General features: G+C 34.2%; 4 protein-coding genes across 4 annotated transcripts; 2 read left to right on the forward strand and 2 right to left on the reverse strand.

Moving 5' to 3' along the window:
• The first annotated feature begins 1,668 nt into the window (after positions 1-1,668).
• LOC144558620 (protein ROLLING AND ERECT LEAF 2-like) lies at positions 1,669-4,040 on the forward strand. The gene is made up of 4 exons (XM_078307467.1): positions 1,669-2,239; positions 2,491-2,675; positions 2,786-3,009; positions 3,118-4,040. Exons 1-4 carry the CDS (start codon positions 1,807-1,809, stop codon positions 3,923-3,925), a joined length of 1,650 nt encoding a protein of 549 aa, XP_078163593.1. The 5' UTR covers positions 1,669-1,806; the 3' UTR covers positions 3,926-4,040.
• A 1,721-nt stretch (positions 4,041-5,761) lies between these two features.
• On the forward strand, positions 5,762-6,569 carry LOC144558265 (oleosin 16 kDa-like). Its single transcript, XM_078307071.1, has one exon. The coding sequence runs from the start codon at positions 5,804-5,806 to the stop codon at positions 6,290-6,292; it is 489 nt and encodes a 162-aa protein (XP_078163197.1). The 5' UTR covers positions 5,762-5,803; the 3' UTR covers positions 6,293-6,569.
• A 3,137-nt stretch (positions 6,570-9,706) lies between these two features.
• Positions 9,707-12,449, reverse strand: UCH3 (ubiquitin C-terminal hydrolase 3). Its single transcript, XM_078307345.1, has 9 exons — positions 12,248-12,449; positions 12,025-12,156; positions 11,875-11,922; positions 11,147-11,252; positions 10,998-11,056; positions 10,809-10,883; positions 10,239-10,287; positions 10,051-10,127; positions 9,707-9,970 (listed from the first exon to the last, which is right to left on the reverse strand). Exons 1-9 carry the CDS (start codon positions 12,305-12,307, stop codon positions 9,884-9,886), a joined length of 693 nt encoding a protein of 230 aa, XP_078163471.1. The 5' UTR covers positions 12,308-12,449; the 3' UTR covers positions 9,707-9,883.
• Positions 12,450-13,767: 1,318 nt separating this feature from the next.
• On the reverse strand, positions 13,768-17,470 carry LOC144558830 (Protein kinase superfamily protein). The gene is made up of 3 exons (XM_078307724.1): positions 17,249-17,470; positions 15,577-16,822; positions 13,768-15,012 (listed from the first exon to the last, which is right to left on the reverse strand). The coding sequence occupies exons 2-3, from the start codon at positions 16,698-16,700 to the stop codon at positions 14,076-14,078; spliced, it is 2,061 nt and encodes a 686-aa protein (XP_078163850.1). The 5' UTR covers positions 16,701-16,822; positions 17,249-17,470; the 3' UTR covers positions 13,768-14,075.
• Between the last annotated feature and the right edge of the window lie 5,694 nt (positions 17,471-23,164).

The following is a 23,164-nucleotide window of genomic DNA, read 5'->3' on the forward strand; positions in this document are numbered from 1 at the left end:
ATAACACAACAAGGTCAAAAAGACACCAGGGTATATATGGAAGTGGTCACAGAAGATCACTGCAAGCGATTCCAAATAATATAAAGATCCCGACAACCGGAAAAAAAAAATATTTAAAAAAATTCTTAAATCGGTAGGAACATTTCCAGTTCATCATTGTAAATTTATTCAATTAAAGAACCAAGAAAAGAGGGCACATTAGACTGGGTACGAAAATTGGGCTGATGTTACAACTCACTAAAGTTTGGCCCACTAAAGCATTCTAGCCCGTGATGAGTCCTAAATACAAGTCATGCCGAGGGCATGTTAGGGTCACGAAGTTTGCATTTCTTTTCATGTTTTATGCATGTCTTAGCATGTAGTTTGTGTGTCTTTACTAATGTTGTTTGTCTGTTTTTACTTTTGCATTTATATTTAAGTATGTGATCCTTGTATCTTTAGAACTAAGATTTGAATGAATAAAATTTCTGTTTATTAATTATATCATTACTATTCTCTATTTTTATTTCCTTTATTTCCTTCAATTTATACAAAAAAATACCAAATATTCGACCACACCAGTGCTACTTAAATTCTCCTAAGCCAAATCATAACAGCTGAGTTACTGAAAGTAACAACATTTAAATATTTATCAGTGTGGATGTGTGATTAGTACTGAACACTGATGAATAATTAACATAAATATATGGACTTCTTACAACACAATTGGAATAGTTACTCTCAGGCTTTGTAAGTAAGAGGTTTTAGTTAATATAAAGCCCATATGTAATTCAGGCCCATTCTTCACTTCTCGGCCCATTCATCCGAAGTTCTCCTTTGTTATTAATGAATCTGCTAGAATTTCATTACAATTTTATTTGAAATTTTAGAAATATACAATGATTTTATAAATATAAAAATATTTATTTTCATAAAATTACTTTTAATAGGTCACGTTAGCAAATGAAAATTAATTTATAGGATATATGAGAATTATTTTTCAATTTTCTCAATTAAAAGCAATCAAAATTAATTGCATAAGTGCAGTGTTTTTAAAATTAATTTTGATTATTTCTATTATAATTTCATATTGCTCATTATAATTATAAACTATATTATCTTTTCCTTAGATATGCTGATATAAAGTGACTTTGAACTTTTTATTCCACAAATCAATTTTTGCCGCATCGTTATCTTCAAGTGTGGGTTCATTTTAGTTGGTACAATGTCATTGATACGCATCTCCGAGCAAAAGGTTTCCAAAGCAAACCCACTGATAAATGCTGGGGAAAATTAATTTAGAAAGAAAACATATGGCTTTTAAATTTAATCTTTTACCAACCCACTAGTTGATTTTTCTTTTTTTATTTGTCAAACTTTTTAAGACCTACAATAAATTTTGAATTAGTAACGACAACTTTTATAACGAGGATAATTAACATGATTATTTAATTACTTGAAATTTTCTGAGAAAATATTGTGATATTTTAGAGGAGATATGTGTTTCAAATTAATTTTTAATTGCTGGATATTAAAAATGCACAAACGATGTTCACAAAGAATAAACATAAACAACTTAAAATAAAAGAAACTCTATCTAATTGAAACTTAGAGAATAAAATTAAGACCAAATGGGAAACCATACAAAAAGTTCCATAAAATTGCAGATTCTTTTTTCTTATGAATTCTAGGTCATTCTTTTTAGTTCATCATACTTGCATTCATGCAGTGTTGCTTACACACTAATCCACTCTAGCTTTTAAACTTTACAAAAGCTATCAATTATTTTCACCATCAATCAATCCTTCATCCTATCTCATCTCACAGATGGGTTGTTCCACCTCTAGAGCACGAAACGAAGACACGGTGCGACGATGTCGGGATCGCCGTAACCTCATGGACACCACAACTCAATCTCTCCACCACCTTGCCTCAGCCCATGCGGCATATCTCCACTCGCTTCGACACACAGCCGCCGCTTTTACTGTCTTTTCCTCAGGAGAGCCGCTTGTTGTCTCCGACCTTACCCCTCCAATCTCTATTCAATACCCGGTTTCTCCTTCCCCGCAAAAACCAGTCGGGTTGGAGAATGAAGAGAATGGAAGAAATTTAGTGCAAAAGAAGGATGTCGAAGTAAGAATGGTGGTACGACACAGGAACCTAGCCGAGATAGCGGCAGCAATTGCGGAGTGCTTTGTTAAGGCCTCAGTTGCTGGAGAGGCTGTATTGGAGTTGCTTCAAAATGGCCAGGAAGAAAAGAGTGAGTTGGATATATTTATATCAGCAAAATTTAATTTCCTAATTAATTTGGTTATCTTTTAAATATGCATACAAGATGAATTTTTGAAATTCCCCTGATTTCCATCATGTATATATGGTTGTAGTTTATTGTTGGTGAAATTATATATATAGACCTTTGATGCCAAAAAAAATAATATATATATACACCTTAAATTAATACTGAGGCTAACTATTGAAATTCATATTAACATGCAAATTTATTATGAACAGAGATGGTCCACTATTCAAATGGCCTTCTTAAAGTGTTATCTTCACGATCGAGATCAAGGAAACTACAAGATATGAGGCGTCGGCTAGAAACGGCCGGGATACAGGGGTCTGTGGAGCAGAGGAACCATGCCTTTACACTGGAGAAGCTTTTTGCATGGGAGAATAGGTTATACAAGGAGATTAAGGTACTTGTTATCGACTTTTAAATATCAATTAATCACTTTATATGATAATTCTGTATATATATAGTTTCTCTAAATCATCTCACTACTTATTTGGCGTTGAAACTATATAGACGAGAGAGAGGCTCAAGATCAAGCTTGATAAGAAGCTATCAACTCTTCAACGCTTAGAGCACCGGGGAAACTGCGAATCGACTGTGGCCAAAACAAGAACAAGCATAAATAAGTTGCACTCTCTTCTTACAGTTGCAAGCGAGGCTCTATCGGCCACTGCTTCTGCAATTATTCAAGCCCGAGACAGCGAGCTCGCTCCTCAACTTCTTGAACTCTGCCAGGGGTAATTAAACATGAATTTTCTTTCTTAAAGAAAATCAATAAATTTTTGCATTTTAGGTAATATTTGTAATTATATTTGCATTTGTGTTAAACATGTCAAAATTTTCAGGAACTTGAAAATGTGGCAAAGAATGAATCATTTACACGATGCTCAATACCAAATCATACAACAAGTCAACGGCGTCGTAAGCAGTTCTTTGCAAGAGGAAACGTCCGATCTCCATCATGCGGCTACCGGTGAACTAGAGATAGCGCTGTCAAAGTGGCAGATGACGTTCTCGCACTTGATGAAATGTCAGCGCAGCTACATCCGTTGTGTCCACATCTGGCTCAACCGGACACTTCTTGAATTTAGCAACGACTCCTCTCCTGCTGCTGTCAATTTTGCACAGTTTTGCAACGAGTGGAAACAAGCAGTCGACCGAGCTCCTGACAGACCAGTTTCTCAAGCTATACAACATTTTATGAACTCCATTCATATCATCTTCAAAAAACAAGCCGAAGAGATGACAATAAAAAGGCATGCGGATAAGTACAAATACAAGCTTGAGAGGAAATCGAAGTCCCTCCGAAAATGGGAGAAAACGTATTACAAGTCATACAAACATGCCGATGCGCCAATGAAGCGTGATTTTAGGGATTATAGGGATCGCGAAGATTACGAAAGACAAATATTAGACGAGGCAAGGGACAGAGAAATGCTAAAAAAGAAGAAGGCCGATATAGTAGATTGGTTGAGCAAGGTCGAAAAAGAGAACAAACGACACCTCAAGGCTGTCGAGTCCACAAGGCTGGTCACTTTGAATGGTATGAAAGCGAGCTTGCCGGGTGTTTTTCAGGCGATAGCCGGGTTCTCGGGTTTGATTGTGGGGATTCTTGAAGGTGTTTATAGGAGTGCTGAATCAGTACAACAGTAAAATTGTAGAATAATTTCCTTATTTACCATATAGATGCCGAGGTCTTGATGTATATTGTATAGTGGGCCACTTGAGCCCATCTTTAGCCCAAAATAATAACATATTTTACAGACAATGACTGTTAAGTTTTAGTTCGGCTTTCAAGTTAAAAGAATACACAGCCACAGGGATGCATAAAATGTTTGGAACAAGAACCCAAAACAATTATGATATGTTTTTATAAGTGCTTAATATATGAATCAACAATGACTGCATATCTCGATTCTTATATTAAGCACTTAGAGCATCTGCATCTCTGATATTATTAGAGTTTTTAATTTGATGTGATAATTTTTAATTCATTTTCAGGGATGTAGAAAAGCTTCTTATTAATAAACTATTTATAAACTCCATACTGGTCAAATGATTAGCTCAAATTATTTTTCCTCTTTAATTTTTTGCTGACGTGACTTAGTAGAAACTCTAAAATTAATTTCAAAAATGTGAGAGTTAGAAATTTTAGAGATCTAAATATCTAAAATATAATTAACAGTTATTTAGAAACTCATTTGAGTTGCTGGGATGTAGATGGTCTAAGATCTCATTCAAATTTTTTTTATACTCTTGTTTACGAAGTCTGAAAGAAAATTATTTATAAGTAAACTCTTAAATAGAAAATCAAACCATACACAAGTTTTACTAAATTTGTTACTAATTCTTAGTCATTCTTTCATTTTATTTTTAGACAATACCAAAAGCTAGTTGTTATTAGAATCAACGTTTGATTTAGTGACGAAAACAATATCTTCTGTGTGAAAAGTCTCGGACACAAAATTTAAATGAAGATTCTTTATAAATATTAAAGCCACCAGTTGTTAGAACTAACATTTGATTTAGTAACAAAGACAATATTATTTATGCAAAAAATTTCAGATACAAAATCTAAATAAATATTTCTTATAATGATTAGCTGATTTAACGTGAAACCTTTTATGATTAGGCTGGGACTTGATTTTATTTGCTGCGATACTACAGAGAGTATGTACTCGTAAATCTGACGACTTTCGGATCGATCTCGTGTCATAAGGGTTTTTTTTTACAATGTTTTATTAAGTGACTAGATGCAAATTTACTAGATCTTCTTAAATTTAAATGTAATAAATTTACTAGATGCAAACTCCTCTCTCCTATATTAGCTAAAAAAAAGTTCCTGTAAAGCAGTAGATAATTATAAGATGAAAGCCCCAACGGCCCAACAGGCCAACACAACGCCCCCCATAAAGCCCAAATTTATACTGGGCTCTACAGAGAATTCGAAAACAAAATCTCAAATTGCCTGGCGGATTGGGGCCCGACAAACCCGTTTGATTTGTATTAAGATTCGTGCATACATAATCATCACAAATTTACAGATATCTGTGCGCGTCTTAACGCGAACCAACGTCTCCAATTTCTTAATTAACTTTTTCACGAAAGTTCAAATATACTCTTTTTTTTTTTTTTACTTTTATAACGGAAATGCCAAAACAAAATTGTTGTCTCACAATAATTCCTCTCACATTTTTTCAGTTTGAACATCGGAAAAAAACAATTGTACAATGCTTCACTAAATTAACAAGCGTCTCAAAAAAAGCCTTGGAAAACCAGCTGCACCTCGCCTGTATCGCCTGAAAGCGGCCAAATTACAGTAAAACCGCACCAAATCCCTTACACGTGTCACATACTAACCCCACACCAGTCATGCAACGACCCCCTTTTACGATCCGCCTTGGCACGTATCTCTCCACGCGTCCCTTCTTTCTCTCTCTATATTAACCCTCTCTCTCACTCTATTCTCATTTACCAGTTACCACTCAAGTATTGTATAACAATTTCAGGTTTCTTCAAATATTCTCAGACATGGCCATGGCGGAGCACCAAAGAGGAGAAGGACAGCGTGGCGGATTGATGGGCCCCGGAATGGGAGGCGGCTTGATGACCGGTGGCATGATGGGTGGTGGCCAGATGCAACAGAAGCAACCCATGGTGGCGTCAGTACTGAAGGCGTTAACTGCTGCAGCTGCCGGTGGGTCCATGCTGGTACTCTCAGGTCTAATCTTGGCCGGCACTGTTATCGCTTTGACTATCGCTACTCCTCTACTTGTCATATTCAGTCCGGTACTTGTTCCAGCAGCCATAGCTGTCGGATTACTGGCCGCTGGATTCGTGACATCTGGCGGTCTCGGCGTGGCAGCACTGTCAGTTTTCTCGTGGATGTATAAGTACCTTACTGGTAAGCACCCGCCTGGAGCGGATCAGCTGGAGCAGGCGAAGGCAAGATTTGCATCTAAGGCTAGGGATATTAAGGAGTCTGCTCAGCACCGTATAGACCAGGTTCAGGCATCTTAATTAATAAAGTTTGTCGGTGTGTTCGTGTGTCCGTCTATAAAGTACCAGTTTCAGTCCAAGTATAATTTGTGTTGCGGTTGCGATCGGTCGCGGTCTGTTATTGTCGTTGGTTCTTTCGTGTTCTTTATTGTTGTCTTTTTTTCTTCGTGTTCTTGTTTATGTGATGTGGGTTATTTGTCATGCATGCATGGAGGTGTATTTGTGTTTGCTTTGTGTAGTAGATTATAATACCGGGAGTGTGAGACAATATTGTTAGTGGTGAAATTAATTTGTGAAATGTGATCTTCTTTAATTTTGAGTATTTTCTCATGTGCAGTGCGCCTATAGTTTTCAATTTTAAGGATTCAAATGTTTTAATTTGCCTTATATTTTTTTATTTTAAGGGTTCAAACAGTCGATCCGAAACGTGTAAGGAATCTATATATTAATATCTAAATGTGCTTAGAGACTTAATTCTACATTTGTTGGAAATTATTTTACTATTGTTTAGTTAGGTATATTAACTTTAGAATCACTGTTTTTGGAAATTTCCAAACGGCCGATCCAAATTCTACAAAATCGCTATTTTTTAACAAATATTTGAAAGGTGGAGAAAAAATGTTGTATCCTACAATCCAAATTGATTGGGTTGGATTTAATCGTTCAATTTTAAAATTAATTATGGATTAAACTTAATAAGATCCATTAACAATGGGCCAAGATAATTTGTTCTATGTAAAAAAAGAGCAACAAATAAGTGGTGCAACTCATTAGTGCTACTTGTTTGAACCTGTGCATATTGTTTCTAAATATGCAACATTAGTTTGGATTTTATTACTATTTTGTTCGCAGAGAGAAAACAGGAGCTGTTAGCCTTCGCTACCATAAAAGAAATTTAAATTTTGAGTAAGACTTGTTCCATGCATAGTGAAAGTCTTGTATAAGACTTTCCGTGCTGCTATGGATAGTATGCAATACTATCCATATAAGACTTTCTGGATAGTATCAGTATGTAATACTATTTACATTTTAGAAAATCTATTATATAAATTTTAAATTCATCTCAAAATAGATAAATCTATTGTATAAATTTTAAATTTAACTCTAAAATATATTGTATAAATTTTAAACTTGGATTTAAGTATCGCAATTAAATTTGTTATATAATGGTATATAATAAATTTGTGGAGTATTAATTTTTTTTTTTTTACTATTTTCAATTAAATTGGTTATATAATGATGTATAATGAATTTGCAGATTACTAAATTTTACTATTTTTTATGATTTATAAAATATGATAAAATATTGATAATTTTGTTTTATATTTAAATTATTTTTTGTCATAAATTTTAACAAATAGTAAAAGAAAAGTTTTAAAATAATAAAAATTAATATTCTACAAGTTTGTTATATAATTAATTTACTAAGTAATTAGATCAAAGTTTGAAGTTTGTATAATAAATTTTTAAAATCGTAATAAGTCTTATGCTATTCATAGCATCTAAGCTTTACTCGTACAATTCGTCCTAATTAATTACTTTTGTCTTCTTCTTTTTCCCTGTAAATTTCTAATAATTATAAGGTTTAGTTTTCTATTCTCGATTGGAATCGTATTTATTTTATTTCTTTCAAGAAGGAAAACATTATACTTTTAGTAAAAAATTAATGTGTTTTTCCTTGAGAGTTATATTTTGTTAATTTGATGTTGACTGGTCTTGTTATTGTTATATCAAAAGTTATGTTAATTAATCAAATCTATTAATTCTTGGAACAACGTATATATGAATCGGACGATTTTTTATTGCTATTAAATGCGAATTCAAAATAAAAATATAGTTAAAAGGATTGGAAATCATAATACACTAAGCTAGTTGATACTGTGTGTGTGTGTGTGTGTGTGTGTATATATAGTAGTAGTAATACGTAGGTGTTGAGTATTAAGATATCTAATATAAATCATTCTGATAGTTAAAAAATTATTGAATTTCTACCAACAATCAATAAGTGGAATTTGGAAATTTGGAACGAGGCTAGTTGTTTTTTTTTTTTGGTGTAAGAGGCTAGTTTTCACCAAGGCTTGGAGTGTTTAATTTCAAAATCTATCGGATTGGATTAAAACGATGAATCTAAACTGTTGAAATCAATTTACTTTGCACGTGATTCATGTATATGTAAAATTTTAAATTTTTTGAATTTATTTAACGTAAAGTCAAGCTATAAGAAAATATATTATAAGTTATTTAAATGTATTTATTTTTTACCATTTGTTGATTGTACAATGATTTTGTGTTAAATAAATTTAAAATTTTTAGAATTTTACATGTACAATTATTATTTTTAAAGTAGATGATATAACTTTGTAATTTAAAATTAATTCAATAAATTTCAGAGTTATGTTCGTCAAGTTCTTTTAGTGTGTCTAACACATGCTAGCTTCACTCATGAAATATAAGCAGAACTAGTGTTCTTACACTCATCAGGTTTTTTGGTCAGTTCAACTTCAATATCTGATGATAAATTTAAATTGTTGAAACCTATCTATTTCACGAGTGATATATTTTGTGTAAAATTTATAAATTAAATTATTATAAAGTCAAACTTAAAAAAAATGACAAATGAACGTATTAAAATTAATTTATAAAAAAAATGATGTATAATTTTATATTAATTAATTTAATATGTTAACTCATTGTTTTTAGAGTAGTACCGGTTTTAATAATTTGAATTCGTCATTTAAAATCATTTCCTTGAGTTTGAAATAAACTCATCAAATAATTATTAGTGAGTTTAAAAACAACTAGTTCTACTACATGATTACTTTAATATTCTATTTGTAGTATTATTTATTTAAAAAAATTGTGTATACGTGCTTTATTTGAGTACCAACTACCAAGTATAAAAATATTCGTATAAATCTAATTGGATTGAAATAGAGCTCTAGACGAAATCAGAATAAGCGTGCTTCACCTCTAATTTTAAACCTCTGATATCAGTAATTGTGTGCATTTTTAGGGAATAATGCTGGAGGAAGAAATTTTCATAACATTTTCAGAGCATAAAGAGGCAAAACTAGGTAAGAAACCATTTTATTAGAAATACAAGGTGTTTTCTGATATCAAGATAATAGAATTGTACAATGTATTATATCTTTCAGTGATCCTTAATTATATTTTGAATTTACCATCACACCAGTCCCTTAATTTCTTTTTAGTAATTAACTTATCTATTTCTAATTAGCATTATAGATATTGAATCAAAAATGGGGAAATGTAAGACAATTATTTTGATGGATGCTCAGCCAATTTTGAATTCAATAAAAGGGTAATTTCGCCATTGTAACCTTTGAAGTGTTTTTAAAAAAAAATCCTTCAACAACGATTCTTTATTCTCCAATAACTCTTTTAAGAAACACCAACACAAAAAATAGTGCAACATATTCCAAGCCAGGCATATAAACAGTGTAAAGAGCATGAGAAAGATGAGAATTTGAGAACACAAAAACAGTTACCGTTTCCAGACGTCCAAGTGTAAATATTAGAAATTAAGAAAATAGTGCAACAAGTAGAAAGAGAGCAAAAGGAACCACGTCATCAATCAGTGGGGCCAAGTCATCACTGCTTCTTTGAGAGTGTCATTACATTGAAGTTTATCGAGTCGGGATTTTGTGCCATTGTCGCCTGTATTACATTCGCAGCATCCTAATGAAAATTCCAGCTTTTAAGAGAAGTAATCAAAGAAAATTACCCCACCAAAAGACAGCTTTTAAGAAAAGAATTACCTTGAGCAAATTTTCAGGGGATGAGACACCATGCAACACTGGTTGATTTTTCACTCCATCAAGTTCATATAATTCACCTATTAAAAGTCAAAATCGAAATAAGAAAATTAGTGAAATAGACCCCAATAAGTAGTCACTTGACAGGTACCAGTAAAGACTGTACCGACAACTTGCAAATCAACACGTACCATCTACACATGTGAAGCAAATATAATGTTCGTTCACTTCTGGAGTAGCCTGTTAAGGAGAGAGTATAAAAAATGCAATCAGCTTTGGCAAAAAAAAAATTTACAAGTTGCTACTTCCCTGCCTATTAGATTTTTTGGGTATACGATTCAAATACGAACTGAAATAATTCAAATTCTCAATTTTACATAAACCTTTTTATTTTAAAGTTTTGCAGCCTGGTGAGAGGGGCGCGAACTCTCAACCTTTGGGTTTTTAACAGTCCTAGGACTTTTTCCTAGCCAACTATGCTACCACCCCATTCAATTTTACATAAACCTTACGGGTCATTATACTGTGAATATTCTGATTATGCTCAAATTTGTAAATTTGTTTGATTTCCTTCGAATAGCAATTAATCTCAATATACCAAGAATATATTATCAAAAGAGTCTAAAATATGCACCAGTAGCTGAACTATGAATGTGCCAAATATGAGCCTAGATATTGCTATCCAATGCATATATTATATTATTTATAAATAGTACTTTCAATTAGGTACTCTGTGATAATATACAAATTGTAAAAGTTACCTCAGTGTCACCGGCAGTGGCCGCAACAGAATGGGCATCCTCCATTTCTCTATCTTTCTCTAAAAATGCTGCACGCTGCAAAATCCAAAAATAAAAATAAATGAAAAGATGAACAAAGTTCAATAATATGATCACATGAAAAGAAAAAAAATAATCTAATCTGACAGTGATAATATATGCAAGATGTACCTCATATGGATCCATGTCAGCTGTAACTTTGTAAAACCTATCAAAGAACGATCCCTCAGCTGCAGCAAAACATGAAAAATGTTTAGTAATTAAATCATACATCTTTCTAAAATAAACATCAAAATAAATTAACAAATTATCAGTTTTACCTAGCTTGATTTCAGAGGTTGCATTCCCTATGGCATGAAGGATCCCAATGGTCCCACAAGCATTTCCAACTGTTTGTTTGAGGAAATACACATTCTTACTTGCTTCCTAAAAAAGATCACATTTAGTTAGCACAAATTATAATCACAATACAATTGCAGATAAACCTAGTTTAGTCTATGAACTAGAATCACAATATAATTGTAGATAGACTTCGTTCAATCCAGGATTTATAATCACAAATGATTACAAACCAAATTAAATCCAGGAGCTGGGATAATTGACTCTAGGGGTGTTCATTGGATCCGGTTTATTTGGTTTTCAACCGAACCGAAAAATTTTGGATGAAATGTTTGGTTTTTGGTTTAAATAATTTGGTTCGGTTGAATTTTTTATTACTTCGGTTTTTTATATTTGGCTTGGTTTAATCTCTCTTATTTTGGTTCAACCAAACAATCCGAAATTTACATGAATTACTTGGATTTTTTATATCTGGTTCGGTTCAATCTCTCTTATTTCAGTTTGACTGATATATATCTTGATATTTATTTCTATAATTATTAAATGTATTTGTGCAAGTGTTGAGTATCGACCTCTTGATAGTTAATCTCTCTTAATTCGGTTCAATCAAACAAAACCGAAATTTACTTCGGCTTTTATTCGGTTCACAAGTTTAATTCGGTTAGATTTTTGAAAACCGAATAAAATTTTAAGTCAACGAGACCATTACCTTCTTCTCTGTTTCAGTTACAGTTTCCTCCTTGCTTTCATCATCACTCTATTAAAAAAATAATAATAATAATAATAAATTCATCCACCAAATAGCAGAAACAAAGTTATAGAAACAAGGAGAGAAGAAAGGATTAAGAGAATAAATTACAGGGGAATTGTAGGGGAAAAGAAAGAGAACAGCTAGAACAGGTTTAGGCACCATCTCTAGAAGCTCCTCATCCAATCCGTACACATCGTTGAACTCTGCCTCCTCCTCTGGTACTCCGAGACCCCAAATATACTGTGCAAATAAATCCAAAATAGAACCTCAACCTAAGAACCGAGAAATGCGAGAGAAATTGAAGAAATATAAAGAATGAATTAAAATAAACCTGGTTCATGACATCTGGGTTGGCTTCGAGCGGAAGCCATCTCTTGCTCGATCCTGCCATTAGTAATTACCTAAGAAGAAGAGGAGGAGGGGGTTTAAGATTTTGGTTTGGATGAAAGAGGTAAAGGGCAAAGGGGTGCTTAAAATGCAAGCAAGCTCACAATTTTTCTCTTTTATTTCAAGGCTTAACTAAGATTGGATAAATTGTGTCTGATCATGTACGCAATAAAATGCACGTGACTTGGAGAAGAAGAGAGAAAGGCGGTGATCGGCAGTAAGCCAAGCACTGGGCTTTCGGCCCAGTAAGGAGAAACAATAAAGTCTTGATTCGGGTTGTTATATTTGGGAATATAATCTTCTGAAAATTGAAAAAAGAATTAGGGAAATAGGTATAATTTAAAATCCGAGGTCTTTACTCTTTTCTAATATTTTATATTCTGATTCTGTAGTTGTTGTTTTTTTTTTTTAGGAGGGATCCAATTATATCTTTTTTTATGACACCGAATTACACTCTTCATTTATAAAGTTTTCAAAGTTCAAATGGTCGATCCAAATCGTTCAACATATGGATATATTAAAATGTGCTTGCAGATCAAATTTTTTTTACTATTTATTAAGTATTTAACAAAATTGCTATATTCATACCATTGAATTTTTGTACCCATCTTAATAAATAGTAAAAAATATTTAAAAAAATTTAAAATTTGATCTACAAGCACATTTTAATATATTCATCATGTTTAACAGTTTAGATGGACTATTTGAGCTTTAAAAATGTAGGGTGTAATCTGGTATTACCAAAAAAAATGTGTAATTGGATCCCTCCTCTTCTTTTCTTTTTTTTTTTTTTAATTGCCTGAAGAAACATATCTTATGGAATGTGAATAAAAAAGAAAACGAAAAAAAGACAAGACACTGTACATGTCTCAGATAGGATTCGTTGTTCACCTCCCGGATCGCTCTCCCATGCGACTTTATGTTGGAGGAACTATTTTACCAGAAAAAAATGGATGAATTGCTCTGTTTGTTGCCTGTAGGGCAAATGTAGCAGCAATCTGGAAAATATACTGTTTCGAGAAAATGACACAGATTTGAATTCCAGGTCATTTGGAAAGCGCGTCGACTAGGACTTTTGAACTACAAAAGGGACAAAATTTAAACCAAGTATATATACCAAAATACAAAACATTCAACAGCAGCAAAGTTCGTTGGCTGTGTCTTTAAAAAGACAAAATTTCGTGATACAGATGCTTCTTTAATAATTAAACAAAAGCTGCCAGGTCAAAAGAAGGCGATGCTAGTCTAACCAGAAGTTCAAAAGAAGCAAAAGAACCTGGGATTAAAGTGGAACAAAAGCAAAGTTAGCATTTACCACTAGCCGACCAAACACTCGAGTAGTCAAGTTTCTCTTATTCAAGCAATGAGCAAAAAAACTAGTCCGTTGCTGATAATTAGTATTTGGCACTGGTAAATGGTAATGTGCATGGAAGAGAATGACTATCGAATTGTTTAACATTTTCCTTGGAAATTAGTAAATCTTTTATCTATCTGGGTTAAGAAACAGAGGGAGATAACCAATTCTTCAACTCTACAATCTATAGACTAAAACTGACCTAACGAACCGAACCGGGCTTTAACACAAATCGAACAACTCCAATATTTCACCAGGGTTAACTGAATTAGACCACACAAGAACTTAAAGCCATGAAGAACTTCCCATCTAATACCGGCCAGATAACAATACAACACAAAGTACAAGCACTTGGATTGAACCCAACACAAAGACCCCCCATCAAGCCAACAATTAATAACCTAACTAGCAACCATAACTAGAAAAACTCAAAATCAAGATACTTTCCTTCACCACCACCACCAGCAGGCTTAGCATCCATCCCAACAATTCTTTTGCTCGCACTACCACCAATCAGCCCTGCAGGTGCACCAGGTGGTGGTGGCCCGTACTTTATCTCATTGTCCACCGGTCGGGGTACCTCAGGAGGTGTGCTACACCGGATCAAGGCCCAGTTTACCCCCTCAAAAAAGGGGTGCTGTTTAATCTCAGTTGCACCTCTCTTAACCCCCAATCTATGTTGCGGCTCCTTGACCAACAGACCCCTTATAAGATCCCGGCTTGCATAGCTGGTCGAGGGTGACTCTGGAAATCTCAACTGCTGCCCAACCACATTGAAAAGTGTGGCCCGGTTGCCAGACCCTTTGAATGGGGTTTTACCGTACAGTAACTCATGCAAGAAGATGCCAAAAGTCCACCAATCAACAGCACTCCCATGCCCCTCTCCTTTAATTATCTCAGGTGCCAGGTACTCGTGGGTCCCCACAAACGACATGGATCTTGCAGTGGTAGGTTCCGCCATGAATTCAGGAAGATTTGAGCTAGTCAGTGGGCCCCCTAAATCATGCTTTGACTTGCGTGCAGTTGGGGAGGAGGCCGCTGATGTCATCTTCTTCTTGCTCCTAGAGTGGAAGAGTTTTTTTGGGAGGAGACAGGAGGGCTGGATGCAGACGGAGGTAGGCTCGATGCAGGAAGTAGGCTGGACACAGAATGCGGGGCCTGAACGGCGGTCAGGGTCGAGATGGGAAGTGCGAATCAGAGTTGGGGACACAGCGCAGCGCAAGGAGAGGTCAAAGTCAGAAAGCATTATGTGCCCATCATCTCTTACAAGTACGTTCTCCGGCTTCAGATCACGGTACACCACGCCGAGCATGTGGAGGTACTCAAGGGCCAGAAGAACCTCCGCCGCATAAAACCTGAGTTATAGATAACAGAAAAAAAATCAATATTCAACTACAGTGTAAATTTTGTTGAGAATATTCTAATTTTTGGTTGAATGCATGACATCACAGATTTTTTTCTGACTGCGTACAGTCCAGGTTAAATTAGATAAAACCAAGCTATCATTCTTCCAAGATTGGCAATTCACTATCATCACCAGCCTTAATTTGGCAAAGCTATGCATATTTTAAAAAACGAGTTCAATTGAAAATTGCATTAATTTAAAATATTTGCATTTAGTGGTAACATTAACTCAGAGCTCTTCCTCAATGTTTTTCTTTTTCCCAATTGTCCACAGTTCTAAGGTCCAAATAGTTACTCTACTTGGGCGGCAAAATATCTATATCAAACATCCATATGCATCAATCTAATGTAAACAGTCTAAATTTTGTAACTACAAGTTTCACAGAGACCCATACAAAAAAAAAAAAGGCCGGAGGAAGTATGAAAATTAGAAAACTTTTATACCTGCTTTATGGTGCTGCAATTGAGCTATCTACTTAAAATATACAAAAAAGGTGAAGTAATAGAGACTCTACCTTGCAGCATACTCTGAAAAGTGCTTTCCAGGCTGCCGCTGCCTCAGCGTATGCAAGTCCCCACCGGGACAAAACTCCATAACCAGACAAGAAAACCGGTCCGTCTCAAAATGTGTGTATAGTGTTGGCAGGAAAGGATGATCCAGTAGCTGGAGGATCTCCCTCTCTGTCTGTGCCCGGTTCAGTTTCTTCCTGCTTGCTAGGCTCGCCTTGTCCATCACCTTCATGGCAAAGTAGCACCGGGTCCCACTAAGCTCAGACAAATAAACACTCCCTATGTCACCGCAACCAAGACGCTTTAGTAGGCGAAAGTGGCTCATGCCCAGGACGCCGTCCCGGGCCCGCACTGCCAGAATCGCCTTCCATCTCGGGTCATTGCCCTTGTGGGGCTTGTTACCAGACCCGGTAATATTGCTCCAGTTGCTCTCATCACTCAGCCCACTACTGTCGCTTGCACGGCTTAGGCTGGTCTTCGCACTCTCCAAAGAGTCGCCTCGTGTTGTGGCTGTATTGGTTGTGGTGGTCGTGGTGGTAGTGGTGGTAGTTGTAGTTGTACTAGCTAACTCGTTTCGGTATGTGCTTGTCCCACTTACCAGACCGGAACTATCAATACTGCTATGTGGGCTGACATTACCGCTTGGCGGTCGAGAGGCGTCCCAAACACACTCTTTTTCTTCAGATGTGTTGGATTCCTCTGCAACAATGGGTTTCAAAGCTGGAGGCCGAATGAAGAGATCTTCTATAAAGGGACCTTTGGCCGAGAGGCCTTTAACAACGCAAACAGGTTCAGGTTGTGGCTTATCTTCATCAATTGCCACAAAAACTGTTTTCATCAAATCCATGTCAATGGGTTCAGGAGGGTGGATCGCACCACAGAAGGAGCCCGATCCATTTTCTTCTGATGAGGCAACACTTCTAAAACTGTGTTCCCCTTCAGTGGCAGAGAAATCCCTGTCTTCTGTGTAGAAGCTCTTCCCTTTCGATGAATCATTCGGCACAGGTTGCTCTGCAATGATCATAGGGCCATCTTTACTTCTTGAAATGGCAGTGATCAAATCTGATTGGTGGATGGTGGGAGGAAGCTTGATGGGTAATGATTTCAGGTTGGGTTTAGTTCTTTCCATTGGATAATCACATCACCAGTGCAAAATTTAAGAAATAAGCACTATTTTTATGCAATTATCCACAAATGTAAGACTTGCAGCGGGGGTTAGTTTAATTTAATCTTCTTGTTCTTGCGGGTGTCCTGCGAAACCAAACGAAGAGGATTTTTAGTCAAATAATCTCATCACAAAAGTACAGTCACAAAAACACGAAAAGATTAAAGAATGATGGAATCACATTGACCTGATGCTTGTACAGAACTCTCTGCAGATGCACAAATTAAGCTAGAATTTATCAACTCACGAGATTTTTTAGGGAATGGAGGCCAAAATCAAGAAAATCCCGAGGAAATTTTACAGTTTTAAAACCAAATCTCAAGAAAGGAAAGAATATGATCCAAATCTAAGAAGAGATTGTCCCAGATTCTCACCATCTAACCCGACTAAACCACATTTAGATCCACCTAACGGACTAACGCAAACTAAAAGAAGCAACAAGAGCAAACAATTAGAAAATCCAAAGGAAGAGAAAAAAATCAGAATCTCCACAGATAGGCAAAAGAAATTACCGGAATTAGCTTCTCCGCTGCTCCAAATCAGGCAAGGTAGATACTAGATTAGGGTTTCGTGCAAGCAAGCTAGGTTTTGGAGTACCCTGGATTGCAGTTATGAGTTACTTCCCCTCTCTCTCTCTCTCCAACCAAAGAGAAAAGAAGCAAAAAGAAAAAGAAGTGGCAGCGGAGAGTGTACGAGAGCAGCAACGGGGAATTCTTTTCCTTTTTTTCTCTCTCTTCTCTTTTCTCTCTGCAATTAATTAATGGTCGAGAAGTATATATTAATTTAATTTAATTTAATGTAGATGACGCTGTAAATATAAACGGCACTAGTACTAAGTTACTAACAGAGCAACTTATTTTCCTCAAAAAAAAAAAACAGAGCAACTTATTTTAAGATTTAAAAGGACGTACTAAATGGTGAAGACAGTACAATAGGAATAGGACCAAACTCGGTCCACTTTTCGATCAAAACCGTCCAATCTGCATCGATATTTGTTAGCGCTAAGTTTGATGCAAATTGGACGGCTTTGATCAGGTAGTGGACCGTCCGATGCAACTCAGATCGTTCCCAATTCCGGTTAAGTGGAGAGACGAGTGGGCCATAAGTGGGTCCACGCGTGTAACTCATTCACGCGACACTGCGCTTCCTGTCGCTATCTTCTCTCAAAATGTATAAATCCCACTGGACCTAGTCTATAATTTAATGCGTAGACTTGTAATAAAGTGCAGGGTATATCTATATTCTGCTTGTTGCTTTGCAGAATATTTTTCTTTTACTTCTGAGTCTGAGGTTTTCTCCTGGAATTATTTGTAATATGGTTCTTATTTCTTAAAAGAAAATTAGGTTACTCTATGAAATTTTGAAAAGAAAAAAACTATGTTTTCAACTTCTCAGAAATAAGTTAAATAATTTTTTTTTCCATTGGCCATTCTAAGGACCACTTGGTAAAAAAAATGTCAGAGACTAAATTTGTCCTTTACTAAAATTATAATGATTAATTTGGTGCAATTTATTCAACCTTTGTGGAATTATGTGCTGGTTAAACAAAAAAAATGTGAAATTTTTTATTTTTCGGAAACAAAAAAAATTATTTTCTCAAAGGATACAGTGTAATTACAAAAAAAAAAAAAAAAAACATGTTTCTAGCTTACATATATTTTATACTTCTAAACCATCTAAAGTTCAGATACTTCAAAAGTATTCTAATTATTAGAATATTTTGGATATCGAGTTTCATTTCTAGTCTACTCTAACTTATTTGAGACTAAAGATTTTGTTGTTGTTGTATTAGATATTGAGTTTGGTCCCATAAAAATAAATTTTGTTTGGTCGTATGTACAAAAGGTTTGTTAATCCAATAATCAAATTCTTAAAAATAATTTGACGAGTGCCTAAACAACTTTCTTTTGGGCTGAAAATCCGTAGACAGTTTCATTGATAAAAAAAAAATTATAAAGTAGTTGTTACATAAGATTAGACAACCAGTGTCTCTAAAAAACATACAGCTAAGCAAATAAAAAAATGCACAGGAGTATGTGCATCATGTTGTCCGCAAATTGATCATCCTTGGTTGATGAGAGTGACAGCAGCCTAGCGATGGTTTCCTCTGTATGTATAGTACAGCCGAGAAGACACTGAATTCAAACCAAATCGGGAACTGAATCGATCGGACTAGGACAGTCATTCATCAGCTGAGTAGACACTGAATCAAATCGGACTGAAAACTAAATCAGTCACTTTAAAATAGTCACCTGGAGTGTGCCTAAACACCTTAAACGGTTAAACCCAGCTTGATAATTGCCTCACCAAAATAGGAATATGAACAACAACATATTTTGTTTTTATGCGAACAATTTTAACGCAAGTACCAAATCCAAATGGCAACATAGAAAGATATGTTTGTATGCATGAATATTCATGCATAGCGATTGGAGGTAAGAATTTAGTATGTTTTAGTACATGGAATGAGGGGCCGTTTGATAGATAATATATAAAATTTGGTTTAATGTTCGGTCAGAGTCATTTAATTAGCATTAAAAATTATGTGAATTTGTTTCGCAAAAATCTTAAAGTTGAATGTGGTTCTGTGTGGATCTAAATGTGAACATTAGACAAAATTTCATCTAATGTCTATTAAACCGATCATGAATTCTTAGTATATAGTTACAGTGTCAATTGATTTTCGTTTATATATCAAATAACTTTGTTTGTATGTGTTATTTTATAAATTTTTGAAAAAATATTACAGTTTTAATCAAAAGCGGATGTACAGTATAAAAATGAGGTTAATTGACCCCATTTTTTTATAAAAAAAAATTAATTTGCAACTTATTTTCTATATAATTTATAGTAAAATGTTACAATTAGTGTAAAATGACTCTCATTAGCAGTAAGAAAATTTTATATGATTGACCCCCATAACTTGAAAGTCTAGTTCCACCCCTAGTTTTAACTATGATTGACTTTTATATTGTTTACTAATTACTTCCACAGTCGACTCTCATATTATAATTTCTATCTCAATTTGAAAGTTTGTTAACATCGAACTAGGAGCATAACTATAAAATTTAGATAGAGATGACTGAAAATAAAATGTAAAAATATATGATGTGATTGGTGGATTTGAACTCAAATTCTTCACACTTACAATGAGAATTTTATGTCTATAGAAACTTAGAAGAAAATACAATGAGAATTTTAACTAATAGGCTACAAGTTCGCATAAGATGGTTGAATTATATAGAAACTTAGAAAAATATAAATCTAATTAAATTCTAACATACCTAATTACAAAAAATTAAAATTACGAAAATAGTTGAGCATTTTTTCACTTACACTAAGATCCGCCATGCATTGACCCCCCCTCCCCCCCCACCACTCCCCGGAAAATTTTGTGCATCCGCCCTGGATGTAGCATTAGACACATATTCCAATGCAACGTCAATATCCTCACTGAAAGTGTTTTTGTACCGACAGTATCATCGTAGATACTTCTGTCGGTAATACAAATACATTTAGAAATAGCACGTTTTTATCGATGTACTTTCAACAATAGTATTTTTTATCCTTGCGGGTACTGTTCCATTCTTGTAATAAACAGTGTTTCTATGATCCTGCGTAACATTTGAAAAAACATACATTGTTTAAAAAGGAGAAGGATAGGTGCTTATGCACGAATATCGCTGTTCTATTCGAATAGGAGACTTAAGTCGGGGTAAATTTATTAAATAATAATAATTAGTTTTGGAAAAAAATTTATAAATTTTAAGACGAATTTAGTAAAATAGAAAAGACACTTTATATTTTTCTAGTCGTTTTTTCCGTTAAAATCCGAACAAAAAAAGAAGAAGGAAGTATGTATTGCTACTTTGCTAGAATATTACAAAATTCAATGGTCATTATTTAATATAAATTTCATAAGAGTCTGACTACGCTATTTATATAAAAATACAATGATATATGCTTATAAGTTATATATTTATTTTCAAAATTAAAATGACAAATTCAAACTCATCTTCTTCTTGAGAACTTCATTCACATATAAAAATTCAAAATTTTCAAATATATTTAGTACCGAGTTAGTGGTAAAAACATGCAAGTTTTTGTACGAATCTTAATGCAATATGTATATGAAAATTCTTCATTTCCAAAAATTCTAAAAAAATATTAAAAATACCCCCAAAAAATGTAAATTTTAATCTCTAAGCACATTTTAATATGAAAACCATGCTGAACTATTCAAATTGACTGTTTGGACTTTAAAAACATATATATGACTTACAAGCATGCATATCCCCTCATATCTCTCGTTCTTATTAAGAAGTTTAATGTCTAGATCCTGCAAGGGTCTTGATTTACTGTTTCTGTTGAATTTCCAGATCGCACATAGACGAATTTTTCAAATTATGCGCTTCAACACTTAAGCATGCACTGGTCGCGCCGCATATGACTCCAGCGCCCGTAGACCGTGTGCCACACCCGTGGACCGTGCCTCTGAACCACGCACGACGCCTGCGGACCGAGCATTCTGTTGGTGCCAAAATTCTTACCACTACACTAGAGTTCACATGTGTTATCTTGTAGATAAATACAATATTTAACTATTTTTCTCTACAAATTTGATTTAAATTATAATTATATAAATATCATATATAAAATAATATATATATATATATATTAATAGCCGTATCGTATCCTTCATTTTTGAAAATTGCCGTATCGTCGTATCCGTATTGTGTCAGTATTATTATTGCTTTGAGATTTGTGCAGCACGTATTTGAACGGTTTATTTTCAAAAAGGTCACGCAAATAATGAAACGCTTGATCTTCTTCATTTTATAATATTTTATAATGAAATAATATGTTTTCGTTGCAACGCACGGGTACGATGCTAGTACTTATATAAGTAGCATAGCCAGACTTATTTCATAATTTCGAAATATTGCCACAGACTATGATTTATATTTTGTTTATTATTTTCTTTTTGACAAAATATCTTATGTATTTCTAAAAATAAAAAGTGCCCTGAAAAATTCGGGTAAATTGATAATTCGACATATCATTCATTCCAGCCAAAGACTGCCTTATTTGTGCAAACAGATCGGATACGGATCAAACAATTGTAAAATCATATCCATATCTGCTTTATTTTTTTGAATACGGATCGGATATTAGATATCTTAAATTTATACATAAATATTTTCATAATATATATTAAACTATAGGGTAAATTTCAATGGAGGTCACTAAACTTCGTCAATCAAGTTTGATTTGTCATTTTTTAGTCACTCAACTTTGTCATTTGTCCCAATCAAATCATTTTATATTTTTCCGCCTAAAATGCTAACAAAATATGTTCATTATGTTAGTAATTTGGACGGAACATGCTCATTTTGTTAGTATTTTGGACATAATGAGTATATTTCGTTAATATATTTTGAACGGAATGAGAATAACCCGTTAAGATTTTTGATAAAAATATATAAAATGACTTAATTAGAACAAATGATAAAATTGAGTGACTAGAAAGAGACAAATCAAATTTGAGTAATCAATTCGTGACAAATGACAAAATTTAGTGACCTCTGACGAAATTTTGCCCTAAACTATATAATATATATGTATTATTCGATAATTAAAATTTTAAATCTATATTTATATCTGTGTGGATATGGATACTCAAATATCAAATATCCACATCTAATCATCCGATCCGTTTGCACCTCCTAGATTTGCATCATTGCATGAAGTGCATTTGCATCTAATGCGCGTAGCACCTGTCGATTGGACCTGAGTTTTTTGTGACCACCTGATTATGATTGACGTGCACAAAACACATTTTAAAGGTAATAAAAAAAAAAGAGAGAACACGGTAAAGAGCGCTAGACCGTTAAATCTCAGCCGTTGATTAGGCTCACCCCAGGATTGTGACTTAATCGAAAGGTTGTAGATTATGCGCTTGAAAAGAAGTGAAAGGAAGTTATATTAAAGAGAATCTAACAGTTGTTCAAAATTGTTGCTTTGTCTGCGAAAGAAGACGAGATGTCTTTTCTCAAAGGATTTGATATTTTGTGGCCTTCAACTGTCCATTCGGTGTGGCGGGTTATTTTCAAAAGAAACAAAGTGTTATCTGGATTGTCGACTATAATCATTAATTAAAGTTAAAATCGATTATTAAATAATATTTTGAAAATGATAATGGAAGTATTTGTTGCTATCACAGCTCTCTTCCTCGCATCTACAAGTAATAATATTTTGTGGCTTTTCAATTCTCTCCCTCGCTCTCCTTTTTCTTCTCTCCGTTCGATCTATTTTTCTCAAATCTCTCTCTGCCATCTCTGTTGTTCAACTTTACTTTTTCACTGTTTTTCACAGTCTTCTGTCTTGCGGTAGCAGTAGTGTTGCACTCCATGCTCCTCTGCATGAAG

This window comes from Carex rostrata, chromosome 8 (assembly GCF_964058835.1).
Source record: "Carex rostrata chromosome 8, lpCarRost1.2, whole genome shotgun sequence".
NCBI classification, from domain to species: Eukaryota; Viridiplantae; Streptophyta; class Magnoliopsida; order Poales; family Cyperaceae; genus Carex; species Carex rostrata.

Bases quoted from the DNA above. Each gene is read 5' to 3' on its own strand.
- LOC144558265 (XM_078307071.1), top strand. From the start codon at position 5,804: ATGGCCATGGCGGAGCACCAAAGAGGAGAAGGACAGCGTGGCGGATTG.
- LOC144558620 (XM_078307467.1), top strand. From the start codon at position 1,807: ATGGGTTGTTCCACCTCTAGAGCACGAAACGAAGACACGGTGCGACGA. The intron at 2,676-2,785 runs GTACTTGTTATC...GAAACTATATAG, and splicing joins GGTTATACAAGGAGATTAAG to ACGAGAGAGAGGCTCAAGAT. The intron at 3,010-3,117 runs GTAATTAAACAT...CAAAATTTTCAG, and splicing joins CTTCTTGAACTCTGCCAGGG to GAACTTGAAAATGTGGCAAA.
- UCH3 (XM_078307345.1), bottom strand. From the start codon at position 12,307: ATGGCAGGATCGAGCAAGAGATGGCTTCCGCTCGAAGCCAACCCAGAT. The intron at 10,288-10,808 runs GTAACTTTTACA...TCTCCTTAACAG, and splicing joins CCACTGCCGGTGACACTGAG to GCTACTCCAGAAGTGAACGA. The intron at 10,128-10,238 runs GTACGTGTTGAT...GACTTTTAATAG, and splicing joins TTGCTTCACATGTGTAGATG to GTGAATTATATGAACTTGAT.
- LOC144558830 (XM_078307724.1), bottom strand. From the start codon at position 16,700: ATGGAAAGAACTAAACCCAACCTGAAATCATTACCCATCAAGCTTCCT. The intron at 15,013-15,576 runs GTAGAGTCTCTA...TCTATAACTCAG, and splicing joins TTTTCAGAGTATGCTGCAAG to GTTTTATGCGGCGGAGGTTC.